The sequence below is a fragment of the Petromyzon marinus genome, chromosome 15 (assembly GCF_048934315.1).
Source record: "Petromyzon marinus isolate PM22_M1 ecotype Great Lakes invasive population chromosome 15, UKy_Petmar_22M1.pri1.0, whole genome shotgun sequence".
NCBI lineage: Eukaryota > Metazoa > Chordata > Hyperoartia > Petromyzontiformes > Petromyzontidae > Petromyzon > Petromyzon marinus.
The window spans coordinates 4703473-4731284 of record NC_133681.1 but is presented as its reverse complement, the minus strand read 5'-3'; the positions used below and the strand labels follow the sequence as shown (position 1 = coordinate 4731284).

The window sequence follows — 27812 nt, the reverse complement described above, 5'->3', positions numbered from 1 at the left end:
GACCGGAGTGGGCGGCCGGCCCAGGGAGAGGGGGGGGGGGGTTCGGGTTCGGGTTCAGCGCTCCCCTCAACGGAGCGATAACGCGAGATGGAGGTGGGGGAGGCCCAGGTTTCACGCTGCCCCCCGCGATTGCGTTCGCCGTAGGCACCCCCCCCCCCCCCCATGTGGTTGTTTGACGAAGACGCGCTCGCCGGTGAAAGTGGGCCGGCGAGAAAAAGGGGATTTCTCGTTTGAGAATTCGCAGCCAGGGTGAATGGCAAATGTCCGGCACTTGTAATTGGCGAGAAGACGCCGCGGTGGCGAGATGTTAACTAACTCGCCTTGTGTACAGGAGGTCGTGGGTTCGATCCTAACACTCACGCCTGCTGTATATTTTGGAGTTTGCATGTTCTCCCCGTGGTCGTGTGGATGTTCCCTCCACATTCAGAATCGACCGTGCGTTTAGAGTATTTGGCTGCTATAATTTCCACGCGATAAGCAACTTCGTTGAGCTGTAATTTGTGGCCAGGTCGCTTCTGAAAAATAGCTATATACGGTCAGTGGGCCTTACCTGGTAAAATGAAAAATAGTTTAATAGAAGTATTAAATTGCTTGCTCGCGCCACTGCTGATGAGAGGGTCTCCACTCCTGACAGGGAGCTTTCAGAGAGGCTATTTCAAGACAGCATTTGATCTACCCTTTCACACTGGCCTGACGCCTTGGAAAATGTTGGAGTGCCCACACTTTGTACCTCACCACATGCCACCAGCTGACTGTGGCTTTACCCATGTTTACTATTGGGTAGACACGGAGGTGGGCGGATTAAATTGCGCGGGGAGATGGAATCGAACCAGCCAGCCTCTGGATTGTGCCGCTCACCATTGGACCGCTGTAGCAACTTCGTTGAACGCAGCGCCTAATTTTTAAAGTAATACAACAAATCTGCCTGCTGCCATCGGGGTTTGTGACGTGTCTCGGGGAGCGGTCGCTCGCACCGTACTGGAACGGGCCTGACCCCGAGGTAGAAGGCGGTGTTCGAGAAAACCAGCGTGTGAAACGCGATGCGTCCCTCGCGGAGAGCGACCGCTGCCACCAGCCAGGGCCGGTGCTATGCGGAGGGAAAATTACGCCACATTAGGATCGACTCTGGCGGGGTTTTTTGAGGTTTTTTTTTGTATCTTTTACGCCAGCGGCGACTTTTTTTGGCTCCAGATTTCAGGAGGCGACTACCAAAGTCTCATCCCGAATATTTCCCAGTCCATTTCCTCTGACAACGTCCACGTTTCTGATCCCAGATCGGGAAATAACAGGGCTATAAAATCTATAAAGTATTATTAAAGGAGTGCCCGCGGCACGTACACGTGTGTGTGCGTGTGCGCATGCGTGCGCTTGGGAGTCTATTTAAGCACACCCTGGGCTAGATACACGGGCAGATGAAGCCCATAATAGAGGGGGTTGGGTGAGATCGCATAAATATAAATGCGGCATTAAAACCGTCACCACCCGACACAACCAATTAGTAAGGTTTGGCATGTAAACAAAACGTGCCAATTAGTGACTAGTTTCAGCACACTGGTCTGTTGGAGAGTAAACCCACAGCAACATTTACAATTCGAGTACGCGGATAACAATCAGCCTCATCAGGCAACCGCAAAAATGTACGCGATCTCACCCAAAAATCATAATAAACCTATTATTGATATTATTTACGAAAACCTTACTACGTGTTAAACAAATGAAACCCAAACAGGGGGACTCCATGGAGCCATCGATGGCAATAACCGGGTACTGGAGACTGCACACATGCACAGGTTCTGCCGCCCCCTCATACACCCCTGAGATTTGGAGGTTGTCCCGTTTATTCCATCAGCACCGATCACTGTGCCGGATGTACCATCGGCGTGCCTCACCACGTGCCGCTCCCGCTGTGCATGCTGATGCATCGTTAGCATTCAAAGAGGACGGAACATTTGTCAAAATCAACGAATCAATGCCACCGTGAGAAAGTACATTAATACGTCCCACATTGTGTACCCGCGAGCAAAGACTTATGTAAATATAGATGTACTTACGTGCACATGCATGCACTCATGTGTCTGTCCATCTGTCTGTCTATCTGGCTAGCTGCCTGGATGTATGTCTGTCTGTTTTCCGATCTGCCCGTCTCTCTGCCTGCCTGCCTGTATGTCTGTCTGGTTTCCTTTTTCGCTCTCTGTCTGTTAGCCTGCCACGAGCCGGCGAGAAGCCACGTGGCATGCGACAGCAGAAGCCTTATAAAAAAATCAAAGGTCAACATAATAATAATTTCAACTTGTAACGCACCGCCACACAGAGAGAGGACGACCCAAGAGGCGCCAGGGGGTGGAACCACGCACGAGCGGGAAGGGAGCTAGGCGATGAGCCGCCGCCAAAAATTGCCCAAGCTCTGTGGTCCTCTATGTGAGGTGTTTTCTATCGGCCAATGAACGAGTATTTACACGTGGGAGGAAGCTAGAGGAAACCCACAAGTGCGAGGGGGGATACACTCTATCCTGTACATATGGAACAGGTAGAGTCTACAATGTCTGCCACACTCCGTTCTCCTGGCACCTAACAGCCGTGGCTCCCGAGCAGCGAACACAAACTCGGGACGCTCAAAACTAGGGCACCCAGCGAGAACGTAAATTATTCATTGACTTTTTAAAAAAAAAATATATATGAATGTAGGGCTCGACAGATCCTTTCCTTTTTGGCAGCCCTTCGAAAACCAGCTCTGGGAGGAGAGTGGAGTGTTGGTGGCGCGTTGACGGCCTGCTTGCCCTTTCCTAAGGTTTGTCGCGTAAGCAAAACATGGCAATTCGTTACTAGTTCAGCACACCGGTGGAGAGTAATCCCACAACATTTACTATTCGAGTACGACGTGTCACCAGTAATTACAACCAGCATCATCAGGCGTCAGCCAGATTTGTGGAGAAATCCTCCTGTTTCGCTCTGAAATAGAGGGATAGATGTGGTGCCGTCACTTGTGAGCCAATCAGGTGCGAAGGCCAGAGAGAGGGGGGGGTGAATGTTTGCAAATTGCCATGTTTTGTTTACGTGAGAAACCTAACGAATTGGCTCTGTCTGGTGATGGCGGGTTTATTGACTCATTTATATTTACACGATCTAACGTAAAAACCTCGATTATGGATATTATTGGTCGCGAAAGCCTACGTGTTAAACGGAGATGCCCTTTGGCTGCTTGTCCTCTAAGCGCATCACGGGTTCACCATCAGTGCAACGTGTGCATCTGGACAGCTGTTAATAAAGGGCTTCATCGCTCATCGGATTTCTCCAGTCTAAATAAAGATTCTGATTATGATCTGGCATCTTAAGGTGGTCAGGTGGTCTCAAGGTTTAGAAAAGCACCGCTGAGAATCTTGTGTTTTAATCCAGGTAAGTCACCCGTACATTCAATTGGATTCTCAAGAGTGTGGCGAGTACGTCGTCTCGGCCCGGTCACCAGTGACTGCACGTACAAATATTACCTTTTGAACTTTTCAATTCGTCAATTGGTGTGTTTTTATTTCCGTCCAAACTGTAGATACATAAAATAAGTAAAACATTGATTGCCAATTAAATGAACACTATTTGCAGGGCATGTGAAAATTAACCTTAAATCGGCCAATTGTAGGAAGCTGAGAAGTCGTTTTCTTCACATTTACTTCTGGTGTCGATTCTCTGACACAAGGTAGTGCACTGCTAGCCGCAGAAGGTATCACTGGAAATGCATCAAACGGTCTTATTATGTGGTACTGCTGATAGCACAGCTGGACGATAATTAAGCTAAATATTTTACAAATGGTTCTGCAGGCAAGGGTCTGCCTACATGGGGTCATGAATACAAATGTCCTAGTGCATGAAACTTGCTGGAACCACCCATTGCAGGCCAGTACATGAATCATAGAGTCGCTGGGCACTGAGATGGTCAGGTGGTTACAGGATACAGTTATTGAATCTATGGATTATTTAATATATCCGTACGGAGCTTCGAGTGTCATCCCTTGAACGGTGAGATTTCCCACACGTAGCCAAGCGCTCATCGATAAAGGTGGTTAGAGTGTGGCCTTAGCGGGTCAGGGCGCGTGTTGAGCATTTATTCTCTTGTGTGTGTCGCCACCCCCATCACCGTGGCACATTGCCACGAAAACCCCACCTCTGATGAATTTATATATATAAAAAAGAAAATCGCCAAGCATCCCAAGGCAGGGCCCTCCTGAAAATAATCCATGAGACTCAGGGGAAGGGTGTTTTTTCCCCCGCAGTAAATAAAGGACAGTACGATTTCGAATTGATTTTGTTTATGAATTATATTGGTCGCGAAAGCCTACATTGTTACCATAGAGCCCAATGCATCTCCGACCAGGAACATATTGCCAGTGAACTCAAGCACCTACACCAAGCTCTCAAGGCTAATGGTTACTCCGACTACACAATCCGCAAAGCCATCACTCCAACCATGAAGCAGGATCCTCTTGAGGAGCCATTCAAAACCATCACCTTACGCTACATTGCGGGGGTCACAAAAAATATCTCCAAAATCTTGAATAAACACAAGATCCAGGTCCGATTCAACACAGTACATAAATCCGTGATCTGGTTCCGTCTGTAAAAGATGTGGTTTCAGACATACAGTACCCGGTCGTCTACAAACTAAGTTGCCTCTGTGGTAGCAGCTACATTGGAAAAACCAAACGACATATCTCGGACCGCATCCGTGAACATAAAGCAGATTTGAAACACGGTAGGACGAACACCTCAGCCGTGGCAGATCACTGTTATAATTCAGTGGGCTCACATGACATTGACTTCTCCAAGACGGAGGTTCTCTGCAAGCCATCCGGCTACCATGAGAGATTCGTTCATGAGGCCATCGACATATACAAACAGAAACAATTTCAACCGAGAAGATGGATTCTTGCTTAGTAACCATTGAAAAGAGTGTAATGTTTAACATAATTCATAAGGCAAAATATAGTATCGTAATTGTATAGTGAATATACAGCAGTGTGGTATACAGTAGGGTTGGTAGAATAATACAGTGTAATATTACAAGTCTAATATTTTATAGTCTAAAGTATAGGGCAGTGTATATTACGGTGTATAGTCGTGTAATTTAGAAAAAAGTTTAGTTGGAGACATCAATATAATGCATAATGTTAGAGCTTACATTGGGCTGTGTATACGATATTATACAATGTAGTTTAGATTGGAAGGTATAATATTGTAATGTATAGTAGTCTAGTTTATAGCATAGTTGTAACGCAACACAGGACAGAGCAGCGCATCGTGGCTGTTTCTCTCCCCCCTCCTCCGTTCCGAGCATAGATGGACTCGTCCGTCTGAACAAAGCTCGTCGCTTTCCGTGGTGCTAACGTTGAAAAGAAAAAAAGAAACCGCCACTTTTTCCGACATAGTTACATGCTAATCCCTCACACTAACATTATGCTGTCTCCCAGTTACATGCTAATTTCTGACTTTAACATCCTGTTAATCCAACACATTAACACAGCTACTTCAATGCTAAATCCTTCTGTTGATATGTAAACTCCTTTGTCAAGGCGCTCTGCTCCTCCCACCCAGCTTAAAAGACGCTGCCAAGCATGGCAGTGTTTACTGAAGCGCTGTCTTCCCGACAGTTCTGTTTCTTCACCTGAGGAAGGCTACTTGTGTTGTGGCCGAAATGTCGCGAGAATTTTATTTTATTATATTATATTTTTATTATTGTATTTCCATCCTACGTGACTTTACCGAAAGAATCAAGAAGATGAATCCCTGCAGTCACGAAAGCTTTCAATCGAAATGTTAAAAAGGACTTTAGTATTAGGATTCCTGTATGAGTATAACACCATTATACGTACACATCACTGCTTTAGTTCAGCCGGAGTTGTCTCGGGCTGAGCTCTGTAAAATGCATGCCCAATCTATGCCCCCCCACCCCCAACAACTACGATCAGGGAGAGAGGCAGGGTCCAGGGGGGGGGGGCTCTGTGGGCGTTAGGGGGCTCTGGAAAATATGCAATGAGAAATGTAGCCCTGGTACACATGACGAAAAAAACACCTATTAGGTTAGAAGGATGCGCGCGCTCATATGAAGGACTCCATATACTTGAGAATCTATTAGTCTCTTCCAATTAGCCGCCCCCACGACTACGTAATTGGAGAGGCACTTGCCATTGCTTCCCGTGAAAATATATATCTGTCAAGATATTAAACGGAGAAGCTCACTGCTCACCTGGTGAGCCGTGGTGAGTAGCTACAAATCGGAAATCGATGGGCTCAACAGCGACCGGCTTGTGTGAGTTCGGTCTCTTGAGGAGTTCAAGCAAGGCAGACATCATCGTCATCAACAACAACAAATACACGGCAGGCAGCGAAAATCCTTTTTTTTAAGGGATTGCGCGCCGAGTTCTTCCGGCTAAAAGAAAAGAGAATTTGTGAGAGTAACTGTCACAGGTTTTTGTTTATGTTTTACTTACCCTAACCAATTAAAAAAAACGCCAATAGCCTTTACTCGTGGTCATTTCCTCTGTTCTGACACCCAACAGCGATGCTGGGAACGTATCTGTCACCGTGGTGGTATTCCTCTCTGTCGTCTGGCCCGTGCTGTAAACGATCAGCGCGCTGGACTTGCGATCCAGAGTTTGGCGGTCAGATTCGATGTCCTGGCGCGACAATTTAAACAAAGGTCCAAGTATCTAACACCCCCCCTCCCTCCCACACACACCCCATCAACCCGGTGAAGATGTTGACTACGTCGCCTGTTATGCAGGAGGACGTGGGTTCAATCCCGAACCCAGACGCCCGTGTATCGCACCTCCGATTAGCATGGTTGGTTACGTACGGTGCGAAAGAAGTTCACTATATAAGTTCAACCCCCCCTGGATACACCACAGGGTACCGATCGGAATGGTGCGTGTGTTGAGGTACCATGTGGCCACTCCCACCCCATCCAGAACCTTTTGTCCAAAGTGGAAGAGTAGGCCAAATACCCTCGAGTGGAAGCCCTTTCACCAGCGGTGGCGTGAGCTAGTGCAGCCATTGTTGCACATTTTCCTTTATTAAGCGGTAACTTGGAATATGTTCTTGGAGGGAAAGTGTGACTTCGTCACAATCGTGGCTGTAGGACAGCTGAAGCCGTTGATTTATATTTTGCTGACAATTATTACACGGGAGATGTAGCTTCAATCGGCGCGTTGCCAAATGATGCCACTGCGGTTGAGGGGCGCTCGTCGATGGTGGCTCGCGATTCAAAGCTCTCACTGATGGGATACTTTACCCCGGTGATGCTTACCGAGGTCTCCACATACGTACACACGTATGCTGAACTTCTTTCGCACCCGACGTAGCCAACCGTGCTAATCGGTATTTTACGATGGCTCTTCTTCTTCTGCACGGTTCCTACGGGAGCGAAGGGCGCTCGCATACGGCGCGCGAATATAAAAAAAACTAAAACGTTAACGTCGAAGATGCGACGTCATTGAGATAAAAATAAAGTCGTGATATGCTGGCAATAAAATAAGCTTCTTCGAAGCGTGTTGCATAACAGGATGTGATGACTAACAGTCTGCATACTGTAACAGGATTAGAATTAAGGTATTTGCCTCTAAAATAATTCAACGTAATGTGTTGCGCTTTGCCGGAGTCCTACTAAACGACTCACGCTAAATCAAACTCATGGATAGGGAGTGGAACATTTCTGGTTTCATCCAAGGAATTGTTTTTTTTCTTTCCAGGAATTATAATTTTCCATCGGTTCATTACAACTCACCCACCCCAGCCCACGCCGCCTCCTTTGAGACTCTAAAATTCCCCCACCACCACTTCCACCACCTTCCCAACGTAGCTGCCAAAGGCACCGGGCTCTCCGTCTCCCGGCTATAAAACTGCGTTTGCTCACACGACCGCTCTTTTAACCAGACCTAAAACGTTTTTTTTTACGGCGCTCGTCTCTTCCGTCACACGAGCAAAACCTTCCAAGTTTGTAACATTGTAATGCCTCCGCAATGTACTTGTGAGCGGGGGTTTTGCAACCGTAAACCGCGCTGCGCAAAGAAACAGCCGACCTGGCTTTGATTGCCCGCCACGGCTAGCCATCGAGTTTAGAGTGACATATCAACGGGTTCAATGCCACGACTTGCAATACCCTGCACTGATCAGCACGGTGAAGTATGCAAAAAACAATCCCGTCATTGGCCAACACTGTGTGGGGAAGGCTTCATCCAGCAGTAGATTGACAAGGCAACTATAAGTTATCCTTTTGTTGTTAATGTATTTTATGATTCAAAAGTGCTTTGATTTGAAAATATTAATTCAATTTAAAACGTGGAGGAAGAAAAAAACATTACCCAAGAAAATATATATTCCTTTATGTAAAGTGATTACATTCCTAATGCCTGTTAATGTGTTGCCACACGCGGGTTCATTTATTGTTCACAACACACAACAACAACAACAACAAGGAACAACACAACAATAAATACGAGCCGACGACGATTTTTAAATGTTAACGGAGCCTCCATTTTGTCATCGGAGGGGGATTTGAGTGCGCAAAATAATCGTGCAAATGGGGAATACACAATTGACGCACGCCTGAACGAGGCGAGTAAGCACATTTGATATTGCGCAAATCGTATGAGTCCAGTCCTTCACGACAACCCGCACATAAGTTATAACACTCGTCTTCTAACACAGGCACGTTGATCCAGTGGGTACAGCAACGATTATAATCTGGTGATGCTGTTTGCTCGGTTGGCAGAGGTACACAATCAATAACAACAACACCTGAATCAATAACAAGACTGTGGAGCTTAAAAGCAAAATAATATATAATAACCAACGTATTTAAAAATAACCCTTCCTCATTCATAGTACAGGACTGTATATAAATGTGTAAGTATTTAGATCATTTATAGATGTTATTGACCAATGTGTTCAGGTTTTTTTTGGTATGCAATAACATTCATAAAAAAATAAAAACACAATTTAAAAAAATAAATATTATTGCATTGCTCATCTTGCCCCAGACCTATACAGATATGGACAATGTTATTGTTGGCGAGCTGGGCGTTGAGTTACAGAGCAATTGGATTCCGGGTTTCTGTAGTGTTCGGGACAAACGCGAGCAGTGTCCTCAGGCAGAGGCGATGGACGGATGTCATGTCACACGGATCGTCGGTAAAAAGGAAGCCTAGTTAACCCTGAGCAGGTAAAAAGTAGTGAGCCGCATGGGTTCTATTCAGACGCCTTGGGGTTCCAATCAGACACCCAGTTCCAATCTTCTGTTGTTGTTGTTTTTAAACACAGTTGCTGAGTGCAGGGCCCAAAGCCTCGGTACGTCGAGTGGGCAGCAACGAACTAACGCCCTAATAAACAGGAGTTAGCATCTTGACTTGAGCATGGGTATTATTATAATAATTACAACAGCTTTTTTGTACCCGAGACAATTGGATGGAATTGGCAATAGGAGAACAGTGTGGGTGACCTCGACAAGGTGACCGTTAAAAAGTGTCTGGGTTTAGAGCCCCATTTAGCCTTAGAAAAAAAATGTAACCACCACACGAATGTATGAATGTGCGGGATGCAGTGGTGCAGTGGTTAGTGCCATCTCTGCTGTATGGCACTAGCGACCCGAGTTGCGATAATTACCAGCCCACGACTAACATCAGTTGCGAGTGATACCCGAACCAGTCGCGCCTCGAAGGAGGCCTCAGCACCCCTGCCACCGACCAGGCTGGTGAAGTATGGACAAACAACCCCCCAAACCCCACGAACGATTCGACAGTGGACTTACAAAGCTCTGTGGATTTCACGATACATAACACGGTTACTCAATCACAAAGGTCTGCGGATTTCACGATACATAACGCCGCTACCCAATCACAAAGATCTGTGGATTTCACGATACATAACACCGTTACCCAACCACACAGCTCTGTGGATTTCATGATACATAACACCGCTACCCAATCACAAAGATCTGTGGATTTCACGATACATAACACCGCTACCCACTCACAAAGCTATGTGGATTTCACGATACATAACACGGTTACTCTATCACAAAGATCTGAGGATTTCACGATACATAAACACCGTTACCCTATCACAAAGATCTGTGGATTGCACGATACATTAACACCGTTACCCTATCACAAAGATCTGTGGGTTGCACGATACATAAACACGGTTACTCTATCACAAAGAACTGTGGATTTCATGACACATAAACACGGTTACTCTATCACAAAGATCTGTGGATTCCACGACACATAACACCGTTACCCTACTACCTACCTGGAGGAGCGGCTCTCCAGAGCTAACGAGTGGAGGCCCTTTCCGGCAGCGGTCCAGTGAGAGAATGATTGCAATGCTTGCACCTTCATATTTAACCTTGTTTTACAAACACCGTGCAATTATCCCGTGTCTCGCCAGGTAGGTCTATCCTCGTGAGTGAGTGAGAGAGAGATTTAAAAAAAAAATTGCGTCTCTTTTACACACAAAAAAAACCCTGGCCGATATTTTTGTTGTTGTTGTTGCATTAAGGCCAATTTGTCCCGCGACATCGCGCCCCCCCCCCCGCGACATCGAAGCACCGTGACCCCCACCTCCTCCCCCTCCCCCCACGCCGCCACGCGCGGCACTGGCGCAAGGAGCGTCGCTACGGCTGCCACCGCTGAGCCCTCTTCAGAAGAGGTGGGGGGTGAGGGCCCTAATTAGGGACATCATCGTGAATATTCCGTAACAAATGGCATCGCTGCCGCAACGTGCAATTAAGCGGCGATCGTCCGCTCCACCCCCCCCCCCCCACCGCGCCTACGTAATTCTATATTCAGTGTCTGTATATACATTATGCATGCGTGTCTGTGCGTGCGTGCGCTCGTTTTCACAACGAGCCTGAGACGCGTTGCACGCAGCCTACTTGACGGTTCCGCGACAAGGTCTCGGTTTGAAAATTATTCAACAAAATAGGGCACACGCCGTTTGCGACAACAAAATTGATGCGTGACTGCACACGCGCGTCTACGGCAGAGTGAACAAAGATCCCCCGTGTAGCCTTTGCCAGTCTGTTGGGGGCAAGTGCTGTTAGCGAGCACCTATGAGGACCGGCACGGCGCACAAAGGGGGTGTGGGGGTGGCCAGCAACTCGCGGCCGAGCGCCTTTGTCTCCCCAGTGCTTGTAGAGACCGCACCAGGTGCTCGTTTGAGGCTAAGTGGAGCTAGGGGGGAGGGCGGGCAGGACCGGTTAAAATATTCGTCGCTGGTTTTCGTGGCAGAAAGATTCTTCAACACAACGCGCACACAACGTGCACCAGACAGTCAGGGTCAATCTGTGTCTGTGAAATATTGTGCGCGTCACAAATTCATTTTTTGTATTATGATGATAATTATATTATAAATACTTGTAATGCATATTCATAGTCTTCTTTGGTTCTTTCGGTAAAGTCACGTAGAATGAGAATAAAATAATAAAATAAAACAATTAAATTCTCACGTGAGATTAATGAAATTGAATACTATTAATGGAATGTATTTATGCAATCGTCTAATTTATCTCTGCGTTTTTATATGTAATCCTTGTTTTCAGAGGCAGTTCTCAAATGTCAAATTTCAGCGCCACCCCTCCCTCCGCCCCGAGTAAAGCCCATGAAGCTAATGAGCTATTTTTCAAGAGCTGCAGACAATCAGAGACTTATGCAATAAATAAAAAGTAATATTTGCAAATACGAATAAGAAAAAGAAAAAAAAACCCTCTGTTCGACGCATTACATTTCGCCTTGCAAAACAACAAAACGAATTAAAGTAACGTCGGTAACAACGCGAACAACGCGACACGCTCGTAAGGCTCTCGTCCCTGCTCCAGCCGCGGAACGGCCGCTCGTTCTGCACCGCGCAACACGAGCCGTGCAGATGGAGCGCGTGCGCGAGAGAAACATGAACCATATTTTACTTTGTGTGTGTGTGCTTTTTTCTCCTTTCACCAAAATCGTTTTTGCATTCGGAGCTGTCCGCTCCGGCGCAGGTGAAAGAGCGAAAGGAGCTCGGCGTGGCGTCTCGCTGCCAATGACGTTCGGCTCGGCGGCGAAAAAAATTTGCAAACTCGAGGCGAGATTCGTTTTATTTACGCGTTTAACTCGAGGTTGTCCGTCACAATCGGCGGTGGTAATGTGATCGCTGTACGAGCTGCCACCTGCCCATCCTCGTTAGGGTTTGGCTGTCCGCCGCCGCTAGATATTCAATAGCCAGAAACACTTAGTGGCATATTTCTCCAATAAGCACGGCGTATTATTTTACCCCCCCCCACCCACCCACCATCACCCTCCGCCCGCCCCTACTTGGGCTATTTCATTAAATAAAAAATAATCGCAGTCTTAAATGTAAAAAGACGCTTGTAAGATGTCGGTGCCGTTAGCGGCGTCATTACAACCGCAGGCGTTCGAGGAGCGCAGCGAGCTGTAGGAGCTACTGGGAGCAGTAGGCAGTACAGCAAATAGGCTCCTTGACCTTTCCCCGCGAAAGTTCAAGGCGCTATCTCATTGTGCGCGTGAGTTTTATTATTTTTGAGCGTGCAATATGGGAGTTTTTTTTTTTCTCACCCCACGTGCAAATAATATTCGGTGCGCATTTGGCCAAACATTCCAACCTAGGGACTTTCCTATGAAGCGTTTACACGTAGTCACTGCTGTACGGGAGCGGTCAAGTACGACTGTTAAACACGAGAGAAATCATATCTGTTATTTATAGCCAAGTCAGAGCTCACTGCTTGCGATCAAATGAACCGGAATGCGTCAGAAATCGTCGCATCTTGGAAGCTAAGCAGGCTTTGGGCCTGTATAGTGTTTTTTTAAGGACCATTGCACGCACACTCCCACAACTGTTCGCCCTGCCTTCATCAACCCACGCTGACCAGCACGGAGAATTACGGTCAAATAACTCACACGACCTGCAAATGCCTGGGCAGGCCCTCATCTAGCAGTGGATTGACAAATGTCTGTACATCAGAGCTCATTAAGACCACCGCAAGCTAATGGTTAAAAGTAAAATTAACATTCACCGTTGAAACGATGGGACGAGATTCCTAAATCCCTCCATCTCTATGCACCAAGAAGAATAATTGGGTGCACCTAATCAGTTTGTTAGGGCAAAGTTTGGGTATTCATACATCTTTCAAGACATTTAGTTCTTTCGGTAAAGTCACGTAGGTGAAAAAATATATAATAATAAAGTCACATACGTGACTTTACCGAAAGAACCAAATCGTATGGATCCTTACAGTCACGAAAACTTCAAATCTAAAATCTTCAAGACATTTGGTCGGCGTGGAAGAGTAGGCTTCGAGAATCTTTCTCGAACTTGCTCTCGTGGAGTTCTTTTCCGCCAGCAGTGCCCTAAGTAAGCACTTGCAGGACTGCACCTCTTACCTTTTAGACTTTAATACTAATAATAATTCACATTTATCATGCGCACTCCATCCTAGGATCCCAATGGTGGCTGGTGGGGCCAGCGTAAAGCAGCAACGCCGTTACGTTTCATCAAAGCGGCTTTGCGGCAACTTAAAGAACACAGCTGCGATCGCCGCAATCTTTCGTCCGACTCAGACGACGTGAATGCACCTTGTATTCTTTATTTATGAAAAATACATTCATTTATTTGTTTGCTTTGCGAAGCTTTCAGGCCATAGACGAGCAGCTCCGAGCCGCCGATCGCTCGGCCGGGGCTGAGCAGCGACGCCCGTTTGGTGACGAGCTGCCAGGTGTCGGGTGGAAGCTGCCCGCTCTCAGGACGCAGCCGTCCTTTAAAATGTGTTTAAAGTTGGGATTGATTTGTTTTCACGTCTCTGAGGAAGGTGTCTATTTATCGGCAATTTTCTTCTTTCTCTCTTTGATAATGTTCTTGTTGTTGTTCCTAAAATTATGTTTATGAAGCAGTTCTGCGATTCGGCTGTACCATTCGTTTGTCGATGGCAGTTGTTGGTCAAGATCAAAGGTCAATAAGAGGTGTGGGTGCTGTGGTGGTGCACAGCGCAACGAACCCATGAGTCCTTACATTTATTTGTCAAATAATTTATTACTCCTCAATTTCCACATCTCCAAGTGGCAGAGCGTAACGTTTCGCAAAGAGAACTCGCCCGAACCACCATTTTAGAGCATTCCTATAATTTCATTCCGAATTACAACTTGCATTTCTGAACGGCGCTCTTTAAATCTGACACTTTACACAGCACAACAACAACTAATATATTAAACACAAAATACATATATTTACTCGCGAACTTAGCAACGTACATCACAAACGGCTGCAATTTCACACGAGAGAGAGAGAGAGAGAAAAAAAAACGCGTTGTTTTAATTACGCCAACATAGCGAGCGAACTAAAAACCCCAAATGCATCCGCCGGCGGCTCGAGTTGAGGCTCGTGACGCACGCTCCTCACCAGGAGGGCGGTGTCCTCACGCTCCTCACCAGGAGGGCGGTGTCCTCACGCTCCTCACCAGGAGGGCGGTGTCCTCACGCTCCTCACCAGGAGGGCGGTGTCCTCACGCTCCTCACCAGGAGGGCGGTGTCCTCACGCTCCTCACCAGGAGGGCGGTGTCCTCACGCTCCTCACCAGGAGGGCGGTGTCCTCACGCTCCTCACTCGCAGGGCGGTGTCCTCACGCTCCTCACCAGGAGGGCGGTGTCCTCACGCTCCTCACCAGGAGGGCGGTGTCCTCACGCTCCTCACCAGGAGGGCGGTGTCCTCACGCTCCTCACCAGGAGGGCGGTGTCCTCACGCTCCTCACTCGCAGGGCGGTGTCCTCACGCTCCTCACCAGGAGGGCGGTGTCCTCACGCTCCTCACCAGGAGGGCGGTGTCCTCACGCTCCTCACCAGGAGAGCGGTGTCCTCACGCTCCTCACCAGGAGGGCGGTGTCCTCACGCTCCTCACTCGCAGGGCGGTGTCCTCACGCTCCTCACCAGGAGGGCGGTGTCCTCACGCTCCTCACTCGCAGGGCGGTGTCCTCACGCTCCTCACCAGGAGGGCGGTGTCCTCACGCTCCTCACCAGGAGGGCGGTGTCCTCACGCTCCTCACTCGCAGGGCGGTGTCCTCACGTTTCTCCCGCCCTAATTTGTGAGTCTCGCGTGCCCCGTTACGGCCGCCTCGGCAAATCAGCATCAGCTGGCGGTAGCGGCGGTGGCAGGAGAGGAGGTCCCCGGGGTGGGGGGCGGGCAAGGCCGCCCCTGATGATGGCCCGACCCCCGGTCATGAATGCCTCGGTGTCACATTACCCTCTGAGCCACTGCTTTGCAGCTGACGCTGCCCGCTGCATCGGCAGCGGGCAGCAAAGCAGCAAGCTTAGTTCACGGGGCCACAGCAACATTTGGCACCGCTGGAGGTGGCAAATGTGTGTACGAATTTTAGATGTTAATATGTTTGTATAAAATACGAAGGAGACATCACAGCGGCGCACTCCACTGCTCCTGACGCGGTTATCTGGCTTGACCACCTGAATGTGAAATTGTGGTTGTCACTCTGCATCTACATGAGCAGCCGTATGAAAGAAGAAGAAGAGTGTCGGTATAGGCACCGTCCTGGACGCCTTGCAAATGAGATGTTTTCATCTCGCAGGACTTTTCAAGATACATTTGTTTTGATCATAAGAAAAATATATTGACGATACCCGTTTGTGTATTAGATAATCACAATGTATTACCCACTAACGTACTCATTCAACAAGGTAATGGCGTGATTCACTTGTATTGGCAACTTGAAGATGTTGGTACAATTCGAGGTTTGCCACATAGGGTGGTGGCAACGAGTAGAATCTTTAGTCTGGGCAGAGGTGGAAATGCGTTGGTCTACCAGGTTGTGCCATCACAACACCAAACGCGTAAACTGGCACTTTTCAGAAGGTTTTTTTTTACCGAAAGCAACATGAGCATTCTTTTTAAATGGAAAATGTCAGTAAACCGTGGGACTGTAGGACGAATATGCTTCGTATGTATGTTGAACTTCTTTCGCACCGTACTTAGTCAACCGTGCTAATCGGAGGTGCGGGGGATGGACAACAAACTAAACACGAAAAGCAGTTCTAAAGACATTAGTTTGTCAATCTAGATCTAAAAATGCGTAGCTACAGTGGAAGGAAGAGCGTTCCAGACGGCCGCAGAAGCGCATCTGAAAGCGTCGTGTGATGCGGTGACCGCCTTTGTTCGATGGCCCAGCAGCCAAAAGCCGTGGCTGCGAGGATGACGGGAGTTCGCCTGATGGTTTTATGCTTCTTGGACTTCCACATTTCTACGTTTCCACGTCGAAAACTGAAACTGGGGCTTATGGACAAAGCGGCGATCGGCGGGCAGCGGGCCAAGGCGAACGCGATTTGCACAGCTTGCTCTCCGCGAGCGCAGTGAGCGCCACGCGACGCGGGTGGGAGAGGGGAACGCAGGGCACGCACTTACGGGAGGACAAGCGTCTCACTTTCACTGCCACCCACTCTCACCACTGGCTGCATTTCACTCTTAACTGGTCCCGAGAGATTCATTTAATAATAAATCAAAAACCAAAACTAAAATTTTGGCTGCGCTCGCAGAAAAAATCACTTTCACAAACTTCCACTTGCACAATCACGCACGCGCGCGCGTGTGCGTGTGCGCGCCACAAACACACGCACGGGCGGGCGCACGCACGGGCAGGCGCACGCACACACGCACGCGCACACGCACGCGCATACGCACGCGCGCACGCCCTTGACAGAAGTGACTGGCAGTTTAGACTGTTTGGCTGCCGCTCTTCGTTTCCACTGAAGCCCACTTCGTTGAGCTCCATCATTTATGGCCAGGTCACTTCTGAAAAAGAGCTACGTGGCTCGGTGTGCCTTAGTTGGTAAAATAAATAAAAGTTGGTTATTGTTTAATAGTTTATAGCACCGGCGTTCTCGTGCGAAACTACCACCCCCCACCCCCCCCCCAAAAAAAAGTTCGGCGCAGGGAAGTTTTGGGGGAAGCATTCGCGGTGCCGAACGCGCGACAAAACGCCGGTCCGCGGTTCCGTACGCACATCCAACGCCGCGCCGGGGGGAGTCGACGCATCTACAATGAATTAATTCCAGTCGGAAAGCACACGCTGCTAAGCTGTGAGAGCCATCTTCAAAAAGCCATTACTTTCACAATAGCCCTGGGTCACGTCGACATTTTAAGCAGGACGGAGGACATGTGCTTAGTTGGACCAGATAGGGCAAGTCGGAGACATCATTTGTTTATACTCAAATGGGCACGGTTATTTCATTATTTATTCGACTGCCTGCACTTCTGCCAAACCGGGGGGAATCGCTCTTTTCATTTAGTCAATTCCGCGTTACTTATTCATGGAGTGCTCTTCAAAGCGCAAAACGACACGAGCGAGCGGTGCCACGTCCGGCGGGACACTGCTGCCGAGTAATCGCGCGGGCAGGCTGCGGCGACGGACTTGATGTTCCCCGCTTGTTTTGGAGGCGGGCAAAAAGAGAAAAGTTCGTAAACGAAGTTGCGGTGCGCCGGGTGTAGAGAACGAGGCGGCAAAACCGACGAGCTTCCGATGAAACACGGCGCTCGCAAAGCAATGTCTGAGCCCCCATCTCATCGCAACGGCGCGCGCGCACCGCTGACGCGCGCACACCGCTCACGCACGCGGCTCTGTTCGCCATCCTCTCTGCGCCCGACCGCACGCTGCCACTTTGTTGTCGCGACGTAGAATGGAAGACACGGGGCGAGGCGGGGCGGGGCGGTGGCCCAGCCGTTTTTGGGCCACAGTGCTACGAAACGACGCGAGCTCAGTTCGACAGGCATCGGCAGTGAGATCCCGATCCGGCCCTCGGATGCCCCTCCTTCGGCGACGACCAACGCCGAACCAGCGTGGGTGAAGTATGATCGAATAACCTCCACGCTCAGCTTGGGGCATGGGCGAGGCCTTCGTACAGCAGTGGATTGATAAAGGGCTGTAAACTATTATGATTAAATTCACATGTGTATTCTTCGTGTTAACGTTATTTTCTCCAGAGCAACTGTGAATTGCACAGCAACTCGCAGTGATTCACATTCTGGCCGTGTGGCTTTCTGCGCGAGTGTCTGACATGCCGTGCCTCTGTGTCGTGCAGTTGCGGCACGAGTGTGCCCATGGACACAAGTAACGGGATATTATTTGGGTCTTCCGGTAAAATCACGTAGATATGGTCAATGAAAATAACAAAAATAACAGAAAAACTACAAAAGTAATTCCTGCAGTCACGAAAGCTTTAAGTCGAAATTTAAGTAACGGGATGTAAAGTAATGAACGTCTGCCAATGTCGCGTCGGGCATTAGGGGTGGGTGGGGGTGGGGGTTGTTTGCTCACACTGCACCACGCGGATCAGTATCGGTGGGTGGAGGGGGTCATCCAGCACCGGTTCAGATATCACTCGCCACCGATGCTCGCAGCGACTTTTGACCCGGCCATCGATCTACGACGGTCGCCGCATCACGCGGCGCTTTCAAATGCGCTTCTGCGACCGTCTGGAACGCTCTTCCTTCCGAAATTAGGAAGCCGCTAGGAGCTATGACACTTTTAAATCATCTGGTTTGATAACTTATTTATTTAGAAGTACTTTTTGTGTTTAGTTTCTTGTCCTTCCCCCCGCACCTCCGATTAGCACGGTTGGCTATACAAGGTGCAAACGAAATTCAATATACATACATACATACTCAAGTCACCCAGTTCGTAATGCAGTGAGCTAACCATTGTGCCAACGATAAATCCAATATTTGAGCGTGTACATATTCCTACGCGTGTAGGTATGAGTGTGCGGTCGAGTGTCTACGCGTGAACTCACAATGGTCGTGTTCGCGCGCGATAAAAATAAAAATGATAAATGTAAACGGTCGCGCGTACGTTTCATCTCTATATTTGAATGAATACATCCATTCAGTTCTCTCCTGCAGTTGGACATTTTAAAACTGCCTCCGTGCTCTTACTGTTCCGATCTTTTGTATTCGAAAATTTGGCGATGGCGGGGTGAAGGGTGTGGGTAGGGGGGGGAGAAGAAAAGAATGTGAACCAAACGGAAACGACGCAGTCGGAATCAGAAATTAGACGATAACAAAAACGCAGAGAAAAGAATGAGAACATCTGGCCCCTGCCTTCGCATGAAGGGTTATCCATTTCAGAAGCTAATCACACCGCCCGTCGTCAGCGAGCGGGCGGAGAGCTGCCGATGACGCCTCCGCAGGAGTGGGATGCGAGCGTCCTTGTGGACTCGGACCGCGCGCTAATTGCGAAACTGTCCGTTCGAGAGACGGCGGAGGCGGCAGCGTGACCCACGTCGGCGTATCCTCAGGAAGCCGTGGGCGAGCGCGGGGAGGGCAGCGGTGGGTGGGCGCGCGGGATCACGGGGGGTTAATGCCCGAGGTCACATCCCGAAAATCCGGGGTTCGAATCCAGGGGTTTCAGCCACCTCTGTTGAAATTGGATTTCTTTGTTCTTGCTGTTGTTGTGTTCCCACAGTGGTACCCACCCCCCTCCCCACACCGATCGCGCTATTGACGTCACGTCGTGAGAGATGAAGAATCCCGGCGGTTGTCTCGCAGAGCAGCGCAACCCTTCGCAGGAGCGGACATCACAGAGCTACCTCTGAGATTCCTTCGAATGGCCTCTGCTCCATTCGTGCTGAGGGCAGCACTTCCCCACCCATTCTGCATTTGAGAAGAATGTTTAATGCATGGCAATCAAACCGACATGTTAATTCGCAGCGTTGGAATTTACCAAGGTAAGCGCAGAAACAAATTTAATGTGATGGGATTTTTGTGCAGTCGTTAGTGGCCGCGCTGAAATTCCTTGGAATTGGACCCAGGATCTCAGCGGTGTCAGCTCAACGCTCTGAGCTCTGAGTCACCAGGCCACTTGCAGATTAATATGGATTGTTAAGTTTGGCGAGTTGATGGACTCAGTCTGGACAAAGATATAATAATATAATAATAATCTTGGATTTCTATCACGCAATTCGCTCAAAACGCTTCACATGAAGTTCAAATTACAGAGAAAGCCTACAAAACAGGTGAGCTTTAAGACGATATTTATGAAGTGTAACAGACTCAGATTCCCTCATGGACCCAGGAAGGGAATTCCACACAAAAAATGCATTATATTGTTAAAAGCAGTATTCTGTTAAGCGTTGAGTTGTCAGTCTCAGCCCAGACACTAACGACGGCACGTTTTACAAGTCGTATAATATTAAATAAATGCTTATGTCCAACTCTCCGCATAAAAAAAATTTTAAACACACACAGCACTTCAACCATCAGCCTCATGGCCTGCCAGGCGGCAGCATTTACAGCGGGCGAAGAGACAAGAATAATCCACAAAAGCTGGCCAATAACATCTGGTAAAAAAAGTAGCAGAAATTGTTCAACGGGCTGACGGGAGCCAGAAGCTTGAATATCAGCGTGGTGCTTGGATGCTTAACAACAACAAAAATTGCAGCGTAGTAATAAAAACCCCGTACAATTTCCATTTGTAAAGCATCAAAACGTGACCACAGAAATAGCGCGGCGTGTGATTTCCTACGGAAGGGGCATTCATAGGGCAGAGGAAAAGCACAAGGCCTTTAGCCTGGGTAACACTGATTACCAAGGCCATTTCGGTGCTGGACTAAAAATTGCCATGCGGAGTGACAGTCGTCCATTCGTCCCGTTACCCACAATGCTCCGCAACAGCACGTGGTGAGATCTTATTTCGAATCAATCAACGTTGTATGCACTCTCGCCTTTTCCAGATCAGCGGTGGATGGCAGCACAACAAAAAATAAGGATTGTTGCGCTGTACTTACATGCTCCCCCACATTCAATGCTCCCTGTCTTCACTCACCCACACTGACCGGCATGGTAAAGTATGGTCAAATAATCCCCACGATCCGCACACCATGGGGAGGCCACCCCCATCATCCAGTAGTGGATTTACAAATGCGCTGTGCACGTATGCACACAAAAGACAAAGACCCCCCCCCCCCCGTATAGGCTTCATAGAGTTTTAGGGCAAGTGCTGTTAACGAGTAGCACCTATGAAGGCCAGCACGGCACATGAAAGGGTGGGTGACCAGTACGACGCCCGGCCGCCTTTGTCTCCCGCTGCCGCCTTTGTCTCCACCAGTGGCTTCTGTCGCCGTCTGGAACGCCCTTCCTTCCGATATTAGGAAGCTGCTGGAACGATGCCCTCTTAAATCTAGATTGAAAACTCACTCCTTCAGAACTGCTTTTTTAGTGTTTAGTTTGTTGTCCTTCCTCCGCACACTCCGATCCGCGGCTACGTACGTGTGTGTATATAATCACATACATATCCCCAACAGGCACAGCGGTGGCAATAGGCCGGTTAACACAGCGGGCACGCCGTAGCGGAACTTTTCGCAATAACGGTTTCCGATTCCCGACGTCTCTGCCGTACCACGGGGGTGGGGGGAGCAAAACCGAGGGCCAGGGGAACTTTGGTCCGGCGATGATGGTAAAAACAAACAAACAAACAAAGATAACAAGAGAAGGAACCCTCTATTATGGTGACGAGCAGCTCTTTCGCACGCGCCGGGCAAACTCCAGACGTGCACTTTTCAGCCGCATGTCTTGAGAATGCAATTCCCGAGAGAGCAATGGGAAGCCGACTTGAGCGGGTGGTCGTTAATGTCTGGGGGTGGCCTTTCTCCCACCCGCTCGAGGCTCCGCTCTGCTTTGCTCTGCTCGCTCTCGTGGGGGGGGGGGGGCGGGGGGGCGTTCCGTCGTCGCTGTGTGCTATGACCCCCGACGGCACAATTGGACCCTAATTGGCAAAGCAAAATACGACGTACAACACGTAGACTTCCTTCGCGACCAAACCTCTATTATGGACAAACTACGACGGCGTAACCCCTCCCCCCCCACCCACTACCCCCGAATGCCGATAGTTGGACTCGCGTGTCCCCCGGCACGCCACCGCTCCTCGCCAGTCGTACATCGCGGGGCCCTTATCGCGTAATCACGACGCGAGCACACGGGTCGACCTATCGACGTTCTCCGCGTCCTCCCGCGCGAGTCGTTACACAGCGGCGAGTTTGAATCGTCGCGTCCGAGCGGGTTCGTTCGACGGAGGAGCACGCCGAGGCTCGAGTACGGCGCCCCCAGCAATTCCCCGGTTTGGGAGCGTCAGCCATCGGGGTGGGGATTATGGCCATACTTCACCGCGCCGGTCCAGTGCGACATTGCCCAAAGCGAGCCAAGGGACGGAACGCGTCCGAGAGGAGGTCGTGCGCCGAGGAGATGGATGCGATGGAATCAAACTCACGAGCAGGTGCTGGGTGGATTGTTACATCACGGAAGCATGAGAGATGGGGGCAGCTGGAGGAGGAGCTTCATCCAGCAGTGGATTAATCATGGATGATGATGGTGATGGGGATGATGATGAAAGGGTTGTGGGACAGCAATCCTTCCCATGGTGCACGAATGGCTTGGTCTACCGAGCTGGCTGTCAATGTTCTCTGCTGGTCAACCACCACACTGCCGGTCAACCACCACACTGCAGGTCAACCACCACCCTACAGGTCAACCACCAGCCTACAGGTCAACCACCACACTGCATGTCAACTACCACCCTACAGGTCAACCACAACACTGCAGGTCAACCACGACCCTACAGGTCAACCACCACCCTACAGGTCAACCACCACCCTACAGGTCAACCACCACATTGCAGGTCAACCACCACATTGTAGGTCAACCACCGCACTGCAGGTCAACCACCACACTGCAGGTCAACCACCGCACTGCAGGTTAACCACCACACTACAGGTCAACCACCACCCTACAGGTCAACCACCACACTGCAGGTCAACTACCACACTGCAGGTCAACCACCACACTACAGGTCAACTACCACACTGCAGGTCAACCACCGCACTGCAGGTCAACTACCACCCTACAGGTCAACCACCACCCTACAGGTCAACCACCACACTGCAGGTCAACTACCACACTGCAGGTCAACCACCACACTACAGGTCAACTACCACACTGCAGGTCAACCACCGCACTGCAGGTCAACCACCACATTGCAGGTCAACTACCGCCCTACAGGTCAACCACCACATTGCAGGTCAGCCACCACACTGCCTGTCAACCACAACACTGCAGGTCAACCACCACCCTACAGGTCAACCACCACATTGCAGGTCAACCACCACATTGTAGGTCAACCACCGCACTGCAGGTCAACCACCACACTGCAGGTCAACCACCGCACTGCAGGTCAACCACCACACTACAGGTCAACCACCACCCTACAGGTCAACCACCACACTGCAGGTCAACTACCACACTGCAGGTCAACCACCACACTACAGGTCAACTACCACACTGCAGGTCAACCACCGCACTGCAGGTCAACTACCACACTGCAGGTCAACCACCACCCTACAGGTCAACCACCACCCTACAGGTCAACCACCACACTACAGGTCAACTACCACACTGCAGGTCAACCACCACACTACAGGTCAACCACCACACTGCAGGTCAACCACCACCCTACAGGTCAACCAACATTAATATTAAAACCGTGTAAATATTCATTCCTGTCAAACCTTTTTTGGAATAAATTTTCACTGTTTTAAAAAAAGTTTTTAAAAAAGTCTCGTGGCTACAGATTCGCGATTTTTTTTAAAAAAGTTGACTTTTTTCGCGCAAGCTCTGCCAAATCACCGCTGGGTGTCCCTTGTCGGCATCCCGAGGCGTCGCGATTCCCGCACGAGGTGCACGGTCGGCCGCGAACGCGGCTTACCTCTGCTGATTGTTTTTTTTACTAGTTAAGGCCCCACTGAGCAACGTAGCTCTTTTTCAGAAGCGACCTGCCCACAAATGATAGCTCAACGAAGTGGCTCGTCGTCATTGTGTGGACATTTATAGCAGCCAAGTACTCTAAAACACAATCTGGAAGTCTCCAGTTCGATCTCCCGTCCAGCATGACCTCTGACCTGTCACGCTTCACGTGTACAGGGCGCTTTGGGCATCGTGCACAACAATACGTGGCACGACGGCACCAACCTGCACAGTACTCAGACAAACTAAACTATTCAACGATTGGCTACTATTTTACCAGGTAAGGTCCACTGAGCTATTTAGCTCTTTTTCAGAAGCGACCTGCCCAGAAATGATATAGCTCAACGAAGTGTGCTTATCATCATGTGGAAATGTATCGCGGCCAACTAACTCTGAACGCACGTTGATTCTAAATGTGGAGTGGAAAATCTGGAGGGCCCGACGGAAAATCCACGCGACCGCAGGGAGAGAGTAATGCAAACTCCAAATATACAGCAGGCGTCAGGGTCGGGATGAAAGCCACGACCTCCTGTGTACCTGGCGAGGTAGTTAACATCTCGCCCGGCGAGGTAGTTAACATAGAAGTTAACATCTCAGGAGAAGCTGCACCTCTTGCGCATGCTGCAACAGTTCCCGAGGTATTCCTCGCCTCTCCGTCAGAAAAGGTGGTAAAGTCAAAGGTGCAGCCCTGCAATCTCTATCTTACGCCAATGCTGACGGAAGGGCTTCCACTATAGGGAGCCCAGCGTTTGGCCAAACGGTCGGCCAGCGACATTCATGCCACTGTCGTGGTGCAAGTGTCCATGGTATGATCTGGGCATGAAACGTAACTGAAGCAGCAGTTCATATTATTAGCTCTTTCGGTAAAGTCACGTTACTTCATTGTTTCCCTTCAACGTGACTTTACCGAAAGAGCATAGAATATGAATTACTGCAGTCACGAAAGCTTTAAATCAAATTGAAGCAGCAGTGTCGGTGGACGGTGGGGGGCTCATATTCCACGCCTCTGAACGTGAATTCCCACCGTTAATCCTCCTGCCAAGCGAGAACGCGTGGGCCCAAGCGGGCCCTTCGCTGGCGCCCACGCGTTTCAATTGTCGGCAATTTGCTTTGGGCAACGTTCGGCGAGAGCGCCTACCGCTGGGTGCCTCCTGGGCCCGAGGGTGCCCCCGGCGTGTGCCGGGCGACTTCGGCTGAACGTTGGCGACGAGCGCGTCACGGAGCGCGTCTCGGTCGCCTTGCGGGTCACCTCGCAGCGGCCCGTGAGTCGGGTGGATTGAAAGGTTTCCGTGGTTTGTGAGCCGACGACGTTGGAAGGAAGCATTGGTCTCGAAATTGATTTCACTTTTTTTTCCGTCGAGTTTTGTTCGGGACGTCCATGTGAACGTAAAAACAATGTGATCTTTGCGACTTTAACTGGCTCGTTGGCGAGGACTAGCTTCAGTCTTATATTCCCGTGGAATCGTAAACTCAAGTTTTTTTTAAAAAAAAATTACATTTCCCGATGTTGCAGTGTGCTATATACGCGTATTTTACTGTTCCAGCAACTTGAATTTACCGCATACCTAGAAAATATTTTTATGAGACTAAATAAATAATTTACAAAAATGCCAATTTGTTTGTTTGTAACGTATACATTTATTAAGCATAAATAAGGTTGTGAAATGTGTAAATCCTACACTCTATTAGGACTGTATGTCATATATCGTTGTGGTTTAAATACAGCCGCGCTCGTCTGATACAAATAACAATACAATAGCACGTGAACTACTATTCAGGGTCCTTTGTCAATCCACTGCGTCATGAAGGACTCCCCAACAGCCTATTAAAGGCTAAATGGGGATCTTTGTCTTTGAACGTTGCGCTTGCCTCATGTGCAAACAACACTTGTGTTGCTGACGCGTGTCGTGTCGCGGTAAGAGCGCCGCGCTACGAACCCGGCGACCCGAGTTCAATTCCTGCTCACGGCCAACACCGGTGACGATTATCAGAACCGGTTCTGGGCTTCCCCTGGGCCGGCTCAGCCTCAAATGAGTACCTGGTGCGAAGCGTAAATATCACCACGAGGGAGACAAAGGCGGACGGGCGTGGTGCCGGCCACCCACCAACTCGTGTGCCGCGCCGGCCTTCGCAGGAACTCACGAACGTCACTTGACCCAACAGTCTTTGAAGGCGATCTTTGTCGCTGCGCATAGACAGCCGTGGATGCAAAGCAGGAGGCAATGCGGTCGCTTAACGGAACGGCCCCCGCTAATCCACGGGACCTGGGCCATACATAATTCCACGCGCCAGGATTTGTTCTTGGCATCGCATATCGTCGATCACGCACGCACGCTCGCACGCATGCTCGCTCGCTCGACCGTACACATCCACAGTTGTCGCTCCCTGCGTCGCATGCGCTGTCAGGTCGAGTCAAGGCCTCCGGGGCCGTCGCACCGTGCTCACTTTAATCCAATTACGAGCAAGAGCCGTCGCCGATTTACTAAAATTTCACCAACTCCTTTTTTTGTTTGACCTCCGCGCTTTGCTTTGCTTTTTTTTATTTCGCTTCGTATTTGTTTTCGCGACTGGCCATGGCAGTGAATTAATCGATAGCCACAGCAGCAGCAACAACAACAACAAAACGACTTCTAATGCAAATCGCTCCGTTGCTTCGTAGCTGTATTGGCCAATGACGATAAATAAGTGGAACATTTAAGGGCGAATATAAAACAATGGCGCCCGGTGTGGCCATGCTGTGAAACTTATTGTGCACAGCCGAACATGCTCATTTTATGATATAGTAATTTAAGTAGACTTTTGTTGCACGTAAATTTCTCTTTTTTTATATGGCGCCCCGTCAATCTGTTAATAATATCCCACGGACGGAAGATTTTCTTTGCACTAATTTTGTTCTAATGCCAAAGCCAAGGCAACGGGTTTGCCAAACTCCACACCAACGGCACTTTCCACTGGATGTCAGTCCAGTCGCTTAAATTTTGTAATACTAAAGCCATTATGGCTCCAATAGGCATAATAAATGGAAAATATGGGGCGTAATTACAATACATTTTAACGCAGCATCAGCAGGATTTTAACATCCGACTCAGACGAGAGTTCCTTGCCATCAAATGAGAGCTTACGCGGTGCCGGTGGCAGCGCTCTGCCTAACAGCAAGAAGTCCTGGGTTCAATCCCTGACACGGGTTCCTTTCAGCGTGGACTTTATGCGTTCTCCACTTGATTTGCATGTTTTTTTTTCCTCGCAGGCTTCTCCGGTTTCCTCCCATAGTTAAACACACAACAGAAACACACAATGTAACTGGAATTGGCCAAAGATCCCAATGCTGAAAATTTGTATTTACGATGAAAATTACTCAATGAGAATTGCACACAGTAGCAGCAGCAGCAATGTCGCCGCCTGCTACGACAAACTTGACAGGACCCTCCTGAACAAACAGAGTCTGGAGACTTCAGTGAGGTTCTTCTTGAGTAAACTAGCGTGGTGGTGGTGGTGGTGGTGATGAATATATAAAGGGTGACATGCACAATGCGGTCACCTCCGTCGCTCACGCTTGCACTGAACGAGCCTAAAAACATCGCAGACAATTCCAGAAGGACGGCAATCATCATGGCAATGTCAACACAGGGGCACGAGCACAACAACAATAAACAAAAGTAGCCATTGATCCCTGTGTGTGTCAGTAATGTCGCCCACGTCCCCTTTGCGGCACACCGGAGGCAGGGTCGTTGTTCGTCTCCCACGCAAAGCGTTCATGCGAGCAGTGTTTGTGTCGGCACGCTGTGCTCACAGACCAGAGATTCAATCTCCCCGCGCGGCAATAGACACAATCCATCTCTTTACTACAACGCTAACTGATCTCGTCACTTCATCTCTGCGGTGGTCGCCTTTTCGACCGTCTTGAACCTTCTTTATATTTGTGTTGTTGTTGCCAATTCATCATCAGTCTCATCCATCGACCATCATCCCTTGTAGCGATGCATCCTGTCCAAGC

General features: G+C 49.3%; 1 protein-coding gene across 2 annotated transcripts in view; it reads right to left on the bottom strand.

Moving 5' to 3' along the window:
• LOC116942603 (potassium voltage-gated channel subfamily KQT member 4-like) overlaps positions 1-27812 on the bottom strand; it is a 133272-nt gene that overhangs the window by 59460 nt on the left and 46000 nt on the right. Inside the window, exon 1 of one of the 2 annotated variants that reach the window (XM_032954714.2) lies at positions 10294-10547. The exons of the other annotated variant lie outside the window; for it this stretch is intronic. Coding sequence (XP_032810605.1) covers positions 10294-10382 — 89 coding nt within the window. The 5' untranslated portion in view covers positions 10383-10547. Of the gene's footprint in view, positions 1-10293; positions 10548-27812 lie in introns of those variants that run through there. 2 annotated transcript variants of the gene reach the window in all.